Source organism: Phodopus roborovskii, unplaced genomic scaffold (genome assembly GCF_943737965.1).
Source record: "Phodopus roborovskii unplaced genomic scaffold, PHOROB, whole genome shotgun sequence".
Taxonomy (NCBI): Eukaryota; Metazoa; Chordata; class Mammalia; order Rodentia; family Cricetidae; genus Phodopus; species Phodopus roborovskii.
The window spans coordinates 23,657,873-23,673,088 of NW_026126558.1; the positions used below are offsets into that span (position 1 = coordinate 23,657,873).

The 15,216-nt window shown below is 43.4% G+C and overlaps 1 protein-coding gene across 4 annotated transcripts in view; it reads right to left on the reverse strand.

The window, feature by feature from the left end:
* Cbfb (core-binding factor subunit beta) overlaps window positions 1–2,497 on the reverse strand; it is a 48,175-nt gene extending 45,678 nt beyond the window's left edge. For all 4 annotated transcript variants that reach the window (XM_051201308.1, XM_051201309.1, XM_051201306.1 and 1 more), the window contains exons 1-2: window positions 2,164–2,497; window positions 1,845–1,931 (exon numbers count right to left, since the gene is read on the reverse strand). In XM_051201308.1, coding sequence (XP_051057265.1) covers window positions 1,845–1,931; window positions 2,164–2,241 — 165 coding nt within the window. In that variant the 5' untranslated portion in view covers window positions 2,242–2,497. The remainder of the gene's footprint in view (window positions 1–1,844; window positions 1,932–2,163) is intronic.
* Window positions 2,498–15,216: the final 12,719 nt, after the last annotated feature.

Here is a 15,216-nt window from a genome sequence, read left to right on the forward strand (position 1 = left end):
AAAAACAGAAGATAAAATTTGTAGGATCAAATACTTAGACAGCCTATAACATCTAATTCATTCTAAAAGAAATTTATGATAGATATAGCAAGCTATAACACTGCTACAACACATTAAAATACAGCTGTTTATATATATACTGTCTTAAATTATATGCCCAATTTATAATTACATGCACCAAACTTTGATAGAACAAATAAATCCTATTGGCTATTCATCACTGCATTAAAAAAAAAAAAATCACCTCAGCTTTACAAAACAGTAACTTATTTTATTTGCATCTTATTTTTTATACTAAACACTGGTAACATCCAGGAAATCCTTTATCAAGTATAACATCCACTCTTTGCTTCTGAAGCAGGGCAAAAAGATACCATCATCACTAGACAGATAAAGGATTTTCTTCTACATTCAGGGCCAAAACTAAAAAGCATTTCTTATGCTTTTCAATCATGTAACTATCACAATTACTCAAGAAACCAGATGTGGGTTGAAAGCAGTAGACTTTCTTTATGAAACACATTAATGACCAAATATTTGATATATCTAATTAGTGTCACCTCACTATCAATTCAATTCCAACAGCCTTCATTTTAAATACTAAATAACCTTTTAAAACAAATCTGGTTTCAGTGACCAAATGTTGAGTTCATGGTATGTGAATTAAAAATAATTGTGCAGGGTGCTGGAGCAGTGGCTCAATGGTTAACAGTACTGGCTGCTCTTCCAGAAGATCTAGGTTCAATTCCCAGACCCACACGGCAGCTCACAGATGTAACTCTAGTTCCAGGGAATATGACATCCTTACAGATAGACATGCAAGCAAAAACACCAATGCACATTTAAAAAAAAATTATGTGGAGAGAAAATACATAAATACATTCACCAATAGTCTTGTACTGCTAACCTGCATTCAAATTGTACCTTTGCTTCACGTTTGAGCTAAGGCAATGGGCCTGTCACTGAGCACATATTAAGATTCCATTACACAGTGCTTCTAACAACATACAAACAAAATAACAAAAATCCAAAACTAAAAAGCTAATAATCTCTTTTCTACAGTGTCTTCCCTTTGTTGCTTCCTAACTAACACATCTCAAGAGGACAACTAACAGACAAGAGAGGAACTAGGTCACTAGTATTTTTCGACCTAGGGCTTGACGAGTAGTAGGCTTCAAATATAAAACAGGCACCTCTAGACCAACTCCGGGTGTGGTTTCGTAGAAACAGGCAATTCTTTAGGGATTCCAATACTAAGAGGAACATATTTAAGTTAGAAAAAAGGAAAACAAACGTTTATTTCAGACTCTTAACATTCTAAGAAAATTAAAATGGTCCATCCTTTGGGGTCTCCCCCACACCGCATCAGGACGACAGATAAGTGGAGTAGATTTACTCCCTGCTGTATGGGGAGATAGCTTTACATATAGATTTAACAATCTCGCTTCTCAGAAACAAACTATCGCTGACCCAAATGATTCTTTTCTCGAATGGGATTATTCTTCCTACAAACACTCCCATCCCTGATCGAGGTCACAGCCTAGGCGATAAGCTTGCCAGGCTCGGGTGTGAGCTCCACTCCAAGAGCCAAGCCTGCTCTGGGAACCACAGACCATCGCAGCCGGCCAAGGAGAAGGAACGCGTGTCCACCTGAGGGCCGACCCGCCAGCGTCTGCTTTTCTGCCTTTCGAATCCAGACTAGGAAGTGAGACTGCGCCCGCTCAGTTCCGGGAGCCGCAGCGTCCGCGGCGCGGTCCGGAACCCGCCTGGGCCGCGCGCAACAAGTGACTGGCGCGCGCCTGGGTCCCCGCGGCCTCCCCGCGCACCCGGACCCGCCGACTTACGATCTCCGAACGGCCGTCGCGGCAGGCGTTCTGGAAGCGTGTCTGACGCTCCTCGTGAGGCCGGTCCCTGAAGCCCGTGTACTTAATCTGCAAGGCAGAGATGGCCCGAAATCAGGAGTCAAATCCGCGGCGGCGCCCGCCCGCTCTCCGCGGCTCCGATAAGGGCAAGCAGAGTCTGTGGGCGGGCTGCTGCCGGGGTGAGATTACCCCTCCGCCGGCTAGCCGCCTCGGGCTTCTCGGGGACCAAGCCGCTCAAACTTTTCTCCGCCCCGGCCCACTCGGGGCGCGCCAAGGCCTCCGCGCCTCCCACCCGCCTCACCTCACACTCGCGGCTCAGCTTCCTGAAGAACTCCTCGTTCTCGAACTTGCTTCTCTGGTCGGGTACGACGCGCGGCATCTTCCCGCCCTCAGGCCGCGCCGGCCGGCCGCGCTCCGGGCTAGCGCGGGCACCCGCTGGCGGGCTCGGTGCTGACCGGCTGACCGCCCACCCGCGGCGTCTGGACTCCCGCTGCTCTTTGTTTCAGGAGCCCGCCCGCGTGGGCTCCCGCTCCAGGGAGTCAGAGGTGCGGCCGTCTGCTTGAGCCCAACCCACACTACCGCCGCCGCCTCAGCCGTTGCTTGCCGCCCGCGCAGACACAGCTCTAGTCTCCCTCGGCCGCGGCAGCCACTTCCTCTCGCCGCCCCCCCTCTTCTTTTCCCCCCTCCCCGCCGGCCCCACCCCTCCTTCTCGCGCGCCCGCCCGCCTCAAACTCTGGCAAACAAGACTCACCATTCACAACTCCACGACCCGCGCCGCGCATGCGCCACCCACCAGCTTGCGGGGCCGCTGGGTTGCAGTGAAACCCGGCTGCTTCCGCAGCAAGATCTCCTTCCCTAAGCCTGTCTGTGGGCTTCTTAGCGAACAACCTCCCAAAAAGGATCCGCCCCTCCCTTAGCAACTAGGAGCGGCCCCGCAGACCTTTTTTCTGCCCTTTCTGGGCTATCTGGAACTTCTTGACTCCCCAACCAGCCACACACAGTAACCCCAGATAACCACTTGAATTCGAGGAAACCTAAATCGAGGACTTTGCATACTTCACAGAGTCAGGGAGGTATGGGGACTGTACTCTAAAAGGTGAAAATAGACATCTAGCCGAATCATGGTGGAAAGGTGGAGGCTGTTGGAGCTAGGTGGACATTAAAGATTCTGTGTAACTGTCTGTCTGCAGACGAAGGTTTTAGTCTCAGATTGGTAATTTCCAAAATGCATACTCATAAATGCATAGCGTTAATATGAGAGTGTTTATGTAAGTCTAGCACATCATTTAAAGAAAAACAATCTAAATTATATATAATCCGTTGCCAGTCTATATTTTTGCCCAAATGTGCAGTTAAATACGAAAAAAAATCTGCAAGTTCTAGTGAAGTCATTTAGCCAGAGCAGAAGAAAGTCTGGATTTGCTACAGAGTTTGATATAAAGCTGATGCTCAATAAATCCCAATCTTTACAATTCCAGTTTGTTAAAAGTTCAGTTCGAGGATGGCAAATAGGTGCCAACTCTGACAGAAAGTGGCCAGATGCTAAGCACCCAAAGTCACTGGAATCAGTTGGCAGTGACTGCTTGAATACAGATTTTGGCTGAATTTTACAGCCAGTCCAGTGGAATCTTATTTTATCGATAGAGACCCAGTTGTTTACCCAGTTACAACTGTCCTAGTTGGCCAGAGACTGTCCTTGTTTTTAGCAGTGACTCCCCACTCCTCCCAACCCACAGAAACTGCTTAGTCCCTAACAAACTAGCATGATTGAGCATCTTAACTGAAGTCTGGAGAGTTGATTGCCCAAAGACAGGGTTTGTTGTTGTTGTTTGTTGTGTGTTACTTTTCTACTGCTGTGATAAAGCACCATGTCCAAGGCAGTGGTGGAGGGGCATTGTGGCAGGAGCAGGAAGCTGAGGGCTCGCAGGCTCTTTGTTTATTTGTCCAGACAGGGTTTCTCTATATAACCCTGGCTGTCCTGGAACTCACTTAGTAGACCAGAATGGCCTTGAACTCTTGAGATTTGCTTACCTCTGCCTCCTAAGAACTGGGCTTAAAGGTATGTACCACCATGATTGGCAAATCAGCACCTTGTTAGGACAGGCATCTCTCTCTGTGCCCCCCAAGCCTGTAGAATGGACATGTGTGCATGAATAGAAAAGGTGCAGCTGTAGATGTAAGCAACAATTACTGATGGAACTTCAGCCATTTCACAATGTTTCACTCTGGCCTCTTTTCACTTATTTTTGTGTGTGTGTGTGTGTGTGTGTGTGTGTGTGTGTGTGTGTGTGCATATGTATGCACACGTGTATGCACACATGTATAATGTGTATATGTGGGCACACATGCCATGGCTTGTATGTATAGTTCAGAGGACAACTTTGTATAGTGAGTTCTGTCTTGCTAACTTTACTTGGGTTCCAGGAATTGTTGAACTCGGTTCATTAGTCTTTCACACAGCAAGTGCTTTTTAACATGCTGAGTTCTCATGTCAGTCCTGCTCAGGACCCTTTCAATGCAAGGGACAGGAACCCTGTCCCAACAAACTTAAAACTAAAAGAGGTCATTTATTTCAAGTAAACAAATCAAAGAGGGGTGCAAATGAACGTCATCCAGATAGTAAGTACTCGATTCTGTTTCTTCTTTCTCTTCACTGCTTAATTCTCAAAGACTCTCTTAGGTGGCTTCCATTTCCTGGGAAAGGATAGCATCAGCCACTCTAACTTCTTGAAAATTATAGGAAAGGACTTTGGTTGTTTGTTCTGGGTTTAAATAGCCTCCCTCTATAAAATCATTATGTCCAGACAGATAAATTGATATAATCTATCAGTTTGCTTTATATGCCTATTCATCAGGGGTTGAAGGCACTGTGATTGACAGTGCCAGAGGCAGTATGATAAATTGAAAGAGAGATAAAAGCACTTTTTCTCCAAAGGGGGAATGAATGGGAATGTGTTATGGGCCCACTGAACAATTTGTATGAGCTATATCTGGCAAAGGATGGAATTTTTGTTTCTATTTATTTATGTTTGTTTTTTTTTTTTTTCAAGACAGGGTTTCTCTGTGTAACATTCCTGGCTGTCCTGGAACTGGTTCTGTAGACCAGGTTGGCCTAGAACTCACAGAGTATGTTCCACCACTACTGGATCTATTGATTTATTTTAAGATGAGCTCTCATGACCTAATTTGTAGTTTTAAAAAATGACCTTGAATTTCTGATTCTTCTGCTTCTACCTCCCTAGTGCTGTTTTGCAGGCATGAGCCACCACACTTGTTTTATGAGGTGCTGTGGGTCCAACCAAGGACTTTGTCCATGCTTGCCAATCACTCTTTCAAATGAGTGATACATTTCTAGCCCCAAAGCATCCATCCCACTTTTATTAATATAATGTAATTATATTAATAAATTAATACAATATAATATAAATATTTTGGTCAAAATGATAGAAAAAATTTCCACAGGCAAAATAATTGACAAAACTAGTGTCCAGTGTCTGACACATGGGTTAGGAGGTAAGTGAGGCAGCCGTCACCCGAGGCAGACTTAAATCATTCATAGGATGAGGATCTTTTAAGTATCTCCTGCATCACCCTCAAGTCTTCCAGTCCAGCTAAGACAATATTTATGCATAGGGCAGCATAGTCTTGGTTAAGCAAGAAGAGATGGTATGGTTCCCAGTCAGCAAGAACTGTCTGCAAGTGAAGGGGCCTATTGCTGGCATTGTTGCTGCTGGCCCTCATGGTGTGTGTGTGTGGGTGGTGGTGGTAGTGAATAAAGTGTATCCCATATGGTATTAGTCAGCACATTCTGTTTAGGTAGACATTTGTATTACTTTCCATTTCAACCTCTGAGAAGTGAATGACCTTAAGAATACGCCATTACTCTATAATTGGTTCCTGTGGGCCTACTCACTTGCATCTCGTCTTGGCCTTTTGTCTCTCTAACAGTAATTGTTTCTTCCATTGGAAATAAAAAAATCAAAGCTGGAAAGGGTGACCCAGCCCTGTGACATTAGACTAGTACTTGGAAGAATGAGGTAAGAGGATGTCAAGTCCTAGACCAGCTTGAGTTGCTACACAGTGAAACTGTCAAAAACAAATCAACAAAACAAAAAAGAAAGGAAAGAAAAAAGGAAAAAGAAGCTGGGGAAGTGGTGGCACACACTTTTAATCCCAGCCCTCTGGAGGCAGAGGTAGGCAGATCTCTTGAGTTGGAGGTCAGCCTGATCTACGGAGCAAGTTTCTGTGTAGCCAGAGCTACAGAGAAACACTGTCTCCAAAAACAAAACAAAACAAAAATGAAAATGAACAACAACAACAAAACCCAAGAAAATGAAAAAGAAAAAGAAATATCTATAGTGTCCTGAAAGGAAAAATACTATTAAGGACAAGGGATCTTGTCTTAGGTATGGATGCAGAAGAATACAGAACAAGCCCGAGTACTCTGTCAGCTGCATGGGGATGGGGAACAATGTTCCTTGGGAAATAGATGGCAAAATCTGCCCAGCAAACTCAGAATCACTGTAGCCTTTGGCAACTACAGGCCACAGGGTAACCCACACTCAGCATGGTCTGGCATCTGAGTGGCCTGGTTGCGGAAAACACTACTGGGAAACAAACTATTGGCTGTTGGAACTCTCCTCAGCTGACCTTGTATGCCTTTTTTGTTGTTGTTGTTTTAAATTTTTTGCTTATTTTCAAAATGGGATTAAAAGAAATTTATAAAGAAAAGTTCCATCCAAATGAGGTACATTTAGGTCTGTACTCCTAACAGCTTTGGCAACAGTCTTGTTGAGAATAGATTGATTCAAACTCTGCTCTGTGAAGTTTGCTCAGACTGAGTTCTAGGAGGTCCATGATGGCAACCTGGGAGTGTCTTTGTGCTGCTGAGAAATATGCTCCCCATTGCTAGTAAATCCTCTAAAATTTTGTTTCCTGGAACTTTCCTAAGCATCCACCTAGTTCAAGGGCTCCTCTGCACATTTCCCTACCTTTCTGTCACTTCTGCAGTCACTTCCTAGAATCCCAGTAAGTGAATAGAAAATGTACACTAGGAATACCAGGAAGATGGCTCCATCAGTAGAGTGCTTGCCATGTAAACATGAAGACCTAAGCTCAGATCCCTAGAAGCCACATTTAAAAAAAAGTGGGGCCTGGGCCTCATGCTTATAATCTCAGTGCTGGGGAGGCAGAGACAGGAGAATCCCTGGGACATGCTAGCTAGCCAGAATAGTTGAATTGGTAAGTTCTAGGTTCCATGAAAGATGCAAAAAAAAAAAAAAAAAAAAAAAAAAAAAAAGAGCAATTAAAGACACCAATGTCAACCTCTGACCCACACATACACCCATGCTAATATATACCAGCACACACAATATATACACACAGAAAATGACACAATAATGCCTGGCAGGGATGGAGAAACTTTGTCTAGCCCAACTATGAAACTTAGGCCTGAGTGTTTAATGTCCCTGTGTCAGCAGTGCAGTCACACAACCACTTTCTAAACCAGATCTTCTGGGTCCATCAGGTAGATGAGGAAATTAGAGAGAGAAAAAATATTAAGGTAAATTACACGACTCTGACCCAGTATACTATAAGCACCGAGTATATCATTTTCATTTACACCTCCACATCATCTTGCAAGTTTGACATTATTGAGCCTATTCTACAGATGAGGAAGCTGAGGCTCAGAGGGGCTGAAGAATACCAAGATTGTATAGTTTGTGGTTTGAGACAGTTTCTTTATGTTATCTAGACTGTTCCTAAATTCTCAACCCCCTTGCTTCAGCCTCAAGTACTAGGATTGCAGGTATTTGCCACCACACCTGAAAGGACTACTGTGTGTACCTCCCCCTCCCCCACTGATCCTGGAGTCTACACTTAGGCTCCTGCACTTGCTAGAGCACTCTACTACTAAGCTAAATCTCCAGTTTCAAAGTGATCTTAACCATCCGTCTCTGCTGGTAGAGATGGTGAATGTTCTGCCTACACCTCTTACTGAGCTGCAAACTCACAAAAAGCTGTAGTTGGATCTCCCCTACTGGAGTATCCACCATGTCCCAGAGGCTCCTAAATAGTTGAATAACAGGATCCTATTGTAGGCCTTTAGGAGGATGCACCTCGTATTTGAGGGTTATTCATTCCTGTCCCTGAACCCAGTTTGTCCTTTGTCTTGGAAAGTTAATGCCTAGTGGCCTTGCCTTTCCAAGTCCAGCACAGAAGGGATGGCTTTATCTGGGTCTGGTGTCTGAGCTACCCACATCTGGTTTTCCAGGTCTCTGTGCCTTTGGCCATCTTCTTTCCTAAAGAAACAGTTTCCCTTCTATTACTGAGGAAACATTGTACCATCTTGAAACTGAAATGGGATCTGAGCCACAAATGAGACTTGAGGGGAAGGAAGAGAAATTGGTAGCTGGCACCATGCCTAAAGTCCTGGCTCCACTCAGCTTCTAGGTTTTAGAAGGAGATGTGCCAATATCCAGGACAAATGTGTCATCTGCCTGAGTAAGGCAGGTTCCTGGGTCCTTTCACATCTTTATTCTTTTTAACTTCCTTCCTTCCTTCCTTCCTTCCTTCCTTCCTTCCTTCCTTCCTTTCATGTAGAACTCACATTCCATAAAATTTACTCTTGAGCCCTACAGAATTTCCCTTTTGTCCCAAAAGTGTTCTTTGACTTTACCTCTCTTGCCACCCTCCCCCACCAGCTCAGCCCAGTCATAGGGAAAGGAAAGAGGAGCAAATTTACCCAGAATAGCATTTCTTCAGTGTTGGGATCAATAAACCCTTTTGCTTAAAAGGAACCAGATGATTTCATCCTTGTAATTACAAGGTTGACGTTTGCAAATCTTGCCCAGGCTCCAAATGAGCCTCTTTGTCATGGGCGGTAGAGGGGTTTGTCTGGGTGCCTGAGGATGGAGAGAGAGCCTGGCTCAGGTTAAGAGACCTGGCTGATCTTATGGGGCTGCATTGACGCTTTGTCCCCCTCCCCCACCTACTTCTGGCAAGTGATGGGAAACAGACTAGACAGGAGGCTAGGGAATATCAGCCATGAACTTGAGCTACACCATGCTCCTGCTTAAGACCCCCTCCCCCAAGTCTCCTGTTTTGTATTTTTTTTTTTTTTCCTGGCAGAAAGACAAAGGCCTTCAGCATAGCATTCCAGACCCCAGACAATCTTTCCTTTCCAATTCCATCTCTTGTTTCTCCCCATGGTACCCTGCAATCCATACTGGCCTGATCATGTTTCCCACATGCCTCTGGCATGACTTTCTCCCCTTCTCTGCAGGAAAAGTTCATCCTTCTTTAAATATGAGTTTAGGATCCTCTGTCTCCCACAGAGTAACTGAGCACCCCTTCCAACCCTTTTATTCTTTTTTGGGGGAGGTTACATTTTATTTATTTTGTGTGAGTGGGAAGCAGGCATACTATGGTACAAGGGTGTGTGGAGGTCAGATGACTACTTGTGGGAATTGGTTTTCTCCTACCATGTCTCAGGGATCAAACTCAAGTTGCTAGGCTTGGAGGCAAGTGCCTTTACCCATTGAGCCATCTTGCTGGCCTCATGATTATAATTATTATTTTTTGACGTTCTGGGGATTGAACACAGGGCCTTGTACAAGCTAGTTAACTGCTCTACTAACCTATATATCTAGCCCTACCACCTATTCATACCAGCACTCCTGACCCTGTAAGAATTTTGTTCCTGTCTAATTTGTGTTTATTTTACTATCATAGAGCACCAAGACTTTAAAGAAATTATTTAAAAATATACACTTTTACACTTTTTTTTGTAAAAAAAAAAAAAGTGAGGAATTACAATAAAATAAAAGAATCCTGTCACTTTAAAACAGTCATTGCTATAGACCCAAAAACTGAAGTTAGGAGATTGCTTGACCTTAATCCCAGAAGTTCAAGGGTAACTCTGTGAAACCCTCATTTCAAAACCAACCCCACCGATAGTAGCCCAAGAAACTAGAATCACTACAGTGAAAATTGCTAACATTTTAGTTTATTTCCCTTGATCTTGTTCCATCCACAGACTTTCCTACATAGCTCTGACATTCTGTATGTGCAGTTTAGAGCTCACTGTTTGGGGTACCACAAGTATTTTTCTATGATATCACTTAATATTCTTAATAGCATCTTCTTTATTCACTGTTCCAATTCCCTATTGTTGGACATTTAGATTGCTTCCTGTTACTTATTATTACAGTTAAGGCTACTATGAAGCTTGTGATACACTGACTTTCTCTTAAAAGTTCTGGTTAGTTACCAGCAGGAAGTAGTTTGGAAAGAACAACGCCCAAATCCCCAAATATTGTCTATAAATGTTTGTTTTCATTTAAAAAAAATAAAAAAAATACATCCAAAATATTAAAAAAAATGTTCTGGTTAGTGTTTTGGTGCCAGTTTTCAGAAGTAAAACTACTAGTTCCAAAGGTACAGCCACTGTAAATTTCCTAATGCAGATTTCCTTGCTACGTTTCTCTGTGGCACTGCCTCTTCCATTTCCTCTTGCTCCTCCCCCTCCTCTTCAGATAAGTCTCACTATGGCTGAGCAGGCATGGTAGCACAAACCTTTAATCCCCACACTTGGAAGGCAGAGGGAGAAAGGAAATAGAAGCAAGAGGTTCTCTGTGAGTCGGAGTCCGGTCTGGTCTATATAGTGAGTTCCAGGCCAGACAGTGCTGAGTACTGAGACCCTGTCTTAACAATAAACAAACTAGTAATTTCACAAACAAACAAAAGTAGCTCAGGGTATCCTCAAATTCATGATCCTCAAGCTTCATCATCCCAAGAACTGGGTGGAAGTTGTGTGACACCATGCCCTTTATATCTTGTTTCTTTCTGAGCCTCGAAAGCTATTCCCTCCTCCATTTTCAGTATCCTCAGACACAGGAAATGCCAACCAAGAATAAAACAAGACCTGCAAATAGAGATCAATGGATCAATAAAGAAGGTTGAATAATTTAACACTCACTTCTGGCTCATTATTGACTCTGAAATCCAAATGCATCCTTTTCTACCTCTTCTCCTTTTATATGTCTGACGATGGCACCTTGACATTTTGTTCTGTTCTTGGATTCTTTCCCAAGTTTCCCAACCACACCATGCAGGCAGGCACAGTTCCCATCAAACTGTAAGGTTGCTTTATAAATGGAAAGAATCACCAATTCATAGCACCCCCCCCCCCACCAGCAGCCTGCCACCCTCCTAGGAACACAAAGACGAACAATTAATAAAGCAGATACCAGTTGTCTTCCTCAAAAGGGTTCTTGTGAGTGAATAGCCAAGGAGTTTAGCTCTGGTCAGTTCTCGTCCGGCTCATGTCTTGCCTGGTTGGCCTCTCTTCCCTTTATTAGCCACACACATTTGTCCTCTTTTTCAGTAGCTTCTCTAACTCCTTTTATGCTAGTTTCATCTTTGTACTATTCTGGCCTAGGGAGCTCCCAGCATGCCTTGTAGCATCTGCAAGTGTTGATTCTATCCTGCAAGCAACTTCCTCACTAGCTCACACCATGATAGTGAAAGGACTCATTCTCAAGAAAGCTTCCTCTAGTGCCATCTCTTCATCCTTCACCCAAGTATGGTCTACATTAGACTCTTTCCAAGGAGATTCCAAGGGGAAGCCACCTCATAAATACACCTCAAGATCTTATTATGAGGTTTAGGATGTAGTCAGCGGTAGAATATTTTCCAAACATGAAGGCCCTGGATTTGATTCCTGGTACTGGAAAAAAAATCTTGCTTTCTTTCTTTTTTTTCCAGACAGGGTTTCTCTGTATTGCTTTGGAGCCTGCCTCGAACTCACAGAGATCCACTTGGCTCTGCCTCCTGAGTGCTGGGATTAAAGGTGTGTGCTATCAAAGGCTGGCAAAATTCTTGCATTAAAAAAAAAGATATATATATACACATGTATATATATATATGTATATGTGTATATAGATATGTATATATATATATATATGATTTTTTTTGAGACAGGGTTTCTCTGTGTAACTATGGCTATCCTGGAACTCACTCTAAAGTCCAGGCTGGCTTTGAACTTAGAGATCCTTCTGTCTCTGCTTCCTAAGTGCTGAGATTAAAGGCATGGACTGATACACCAAGCTTTTTTTCTCTCTCTTCATATTCATTTTTGTTCATCAAAACTCTGTATAAGCTAACATTATTAGCATCAACTAGACACAGCTTAAGGAGGAGTCAATTCTTGACAATCCTGAACCCAGGCTGAAATCCAAAAGACCCTGTCTCAAAAAAAAAAAAAAAAAAAAAAAAAAAAGTTAAATTAAAAAAATGTTTTGGAAGAGACAGCCATCTGTTAATAGTAATGGTTGTTGGGTATGAGTAGAGATTCCACATAGTGAAATATAGGCACTATATATTTACTTTTTAACAAAGCAATTTCCAAACACTCTCTTAAGGCACTCCCAAATGCCTTCAAGGTAAAAAGCATCAGGATTACTGCCTTGTTTTGCAGCTCTTGAGATTAAGACTCAGGATGGACAACCGAGTCATTCAAAGGGTGCCATTGACAGGTAGATTCTTTCATCAAGAGGATGAAAGAATCTAGAAATTGAAGAAATTTAGGGGTGTGTGTGTGTGTGTGTGTGTGTGTGTGTGTGATAGGGTCTTATGTATGCAGGGATCCTAGGCTGCAGTGAAATCAAGTTAGCCAAAGAAATCCTGATCCTTCTGTCTCCGCCTCCCAAGAGTTGGGATTAAAGATGTGTGCCACCCTGTCTAGTTTAGTCAGTGCAGGAGTGTGAACCAAGGCTCTCAGTAATGCTCTACCAACTAAACTACAGTCTGTTACATAGTAACCTGATGTCAGAAAGTTTTAGTGAGTTGCTTAAGATCCTAGAATTTACAAGTCTGTTTTTATAAATCAAGGACAAAGGTAACAATTATCTTTTTGTTTTTATTTTATGTGCACTGCCATTTGTTTTGCCATGGGCTGTTGGGTCACCTGGAACTGGAGATATAGATAGTTGTGAGCTGCCATGTGGGTGCTGGGAATTGAACCCAGGTTGTTTGGAAGAGCAGTCAGTGATCTTAACCACAGAGCTATCTCTTCATCCCCTATATCCACAAGGCATCTGTTTCTATCTACCAGGTCTATTTGGTTGCAAGTGATAGAAAACCAATCAAAACTGACTTAAAGTGAGCTGATATAGCCCAGTGGCAGATCATTTTTCTTGTACACATTAGGTGATATATTCAATCCCCAGAACAGAAAGAAGAAATCACAAAGCTGGTTTATACAAAAAGAAGTTGCATGCAGAGCATGGTGGCACGCAACTTTAATCCCAGCACTTCGGAGACAGAGACAGGCAGATCTCTGTGAGTTCAGTTCAGCATGGTTTACATAGTGAGTTCCATCCAGATCAGCCAGGGCTCCATGGTGAGACCCTGTCTCAAAAAAAACCAAGCCAAACCAAACAGCAGTACTTTATATTATCCATTAACTCACTTAACTGGACATTCTCTGACTGTAGGCTTGGCTGGATCCAGGTATTCAAACACCATTACCAAAAATTTGCCTGTTTTCCCCAGTTTCTTGGGGACTAGACTCATTCTCATGTGATAGCCCTTCTGTTTGTGACTTGAGGAATTCCCTTTCAATCTGGGGATTGATCTCAATAGGCCAAACTTGGATTATTTACCCATCTCAAAATTGGATTAAATGAATTGCTGTGGACAGGTTGATGTTACAGGAAAAGGAACGGCTGTACTAGGTAGACAACACGACAGAAGGCACATTGGTTAATGTTCAGTGTAATCATAAAGCTTTCCAATAATGATGGCTGTGACACACTCTGTCTCACTATCTATCTATCTCATATAATTTTATGTGTATGGGTGTTTTACCTGCATGAATGTCCATACACTGTAGTGAGATAGTCCTTCTGTAGCACTGACCACACCCATTGGGGGTGGAGCCATGGGCAGAGTGACCTGTGGAAGGAGGTCGGAGGGGGCCAAGTAAGGCGCTCTCTTTCTGGCGTGACTCGGACAGGAGAGGATCAGGTTGAATTTCCTGGTGTTCATCTGTCTAGGTTGTAAGTTATTTCTCCCTGAATAAACATCTATTCGGCCTATTTGTTTATCCTGATCCTTATTTACCGCGTTAATACACCTCATGTGTACAGTGCCTGTGGAGGCTAGAAGAGGGCATCAGATCCTCAGGAACTGAACCTGGTCCTCTGCAAGAGCAACAAGTGCTCCTGGCTGAGCCATATCTGCATCCCAGGCTAAGACACTTTTAAAAAATTCCTTCTAACTCTGAAAATAACAGAAGGTCTAGTCAAAATCTTATAATGTGAGGTCAGAAGGGTTTTGGGAAAAACAAAAGAAGCAACAAGAACCCCAGTAAAACAAACCTGGGAAGTTCGTGTTTTCCTGTAACAGAGAGAAGTGCCAGTGGCCTCCCTCCTTTTGTAGGTAAGCTAGGAACCAGGGCATGGCTCTAGAAGGTACCTGCTCAAGACCCTGGGGCCTGCTACTTCCATTGCCCCTTCAAACTACCCCCTGCTTCTTTCAGCATTAAATGACATAACTGACTAGATGCCTGGCCTGGCTCAAATGGATAGCTGAGATTAGCCAGTGTGGGTGCTCTGAGTTAGGTGTTACCAATGATTGCCTGGTCAGTGCTTTCTCTGTTGGCTGTGCATGGCATAACTGTGAATTCTTGTTGCAAGCCCAGTTAAGGCAGGGTATGAAGGTCAGCATTCAAGCCCTCCAGAATGTAAATTCTGAGAACAGTGCCCCCTGGAGGTGTGCACTGCAGTGGCTCATCTGTCAGCCAGACCTGAGGTTGGTGAGAAGAATGGAACTCCAAATCATCAGTTCTCCACAGATACTGCCTTTTGACTTCACACATTAGGCTCACTCACTGCAAATGTTGGTTTTGATACAGTTGCATTGTTACTCTCCTCAGATGTGCTTGAGATATATTGTTCATATAAAATCCAAGTGGGTCAGTATTTTTCCTGACTGAGAGAACTGGAGAAGCCAACTGAATGTCCAAGATCACAGAGTGGGCCTGGAGATATGGCTCACCAGTTAAGAGTGAATACTGCTCTAGCTGAAGATCCAACTTTGGTTCCCAGCACCCACATCAGGCAGATCTTGATTACTTATGACTCCAGCTCCAGGAAATCCCAATGCTTCTTCTGTCCTACTCATATTCCTGTGTGTAAACACACATGCACACACACACACAGACACACACACACACACTTAGAGAGAGAGAGAGATAAAAAATACCTTAAAAATGGAGTAGAGGCTACAGCTTTGTTAAAACCCAGGACCTCCACCTTTCTGAGCTCTGTGGCATGCCATGACTTGGGAG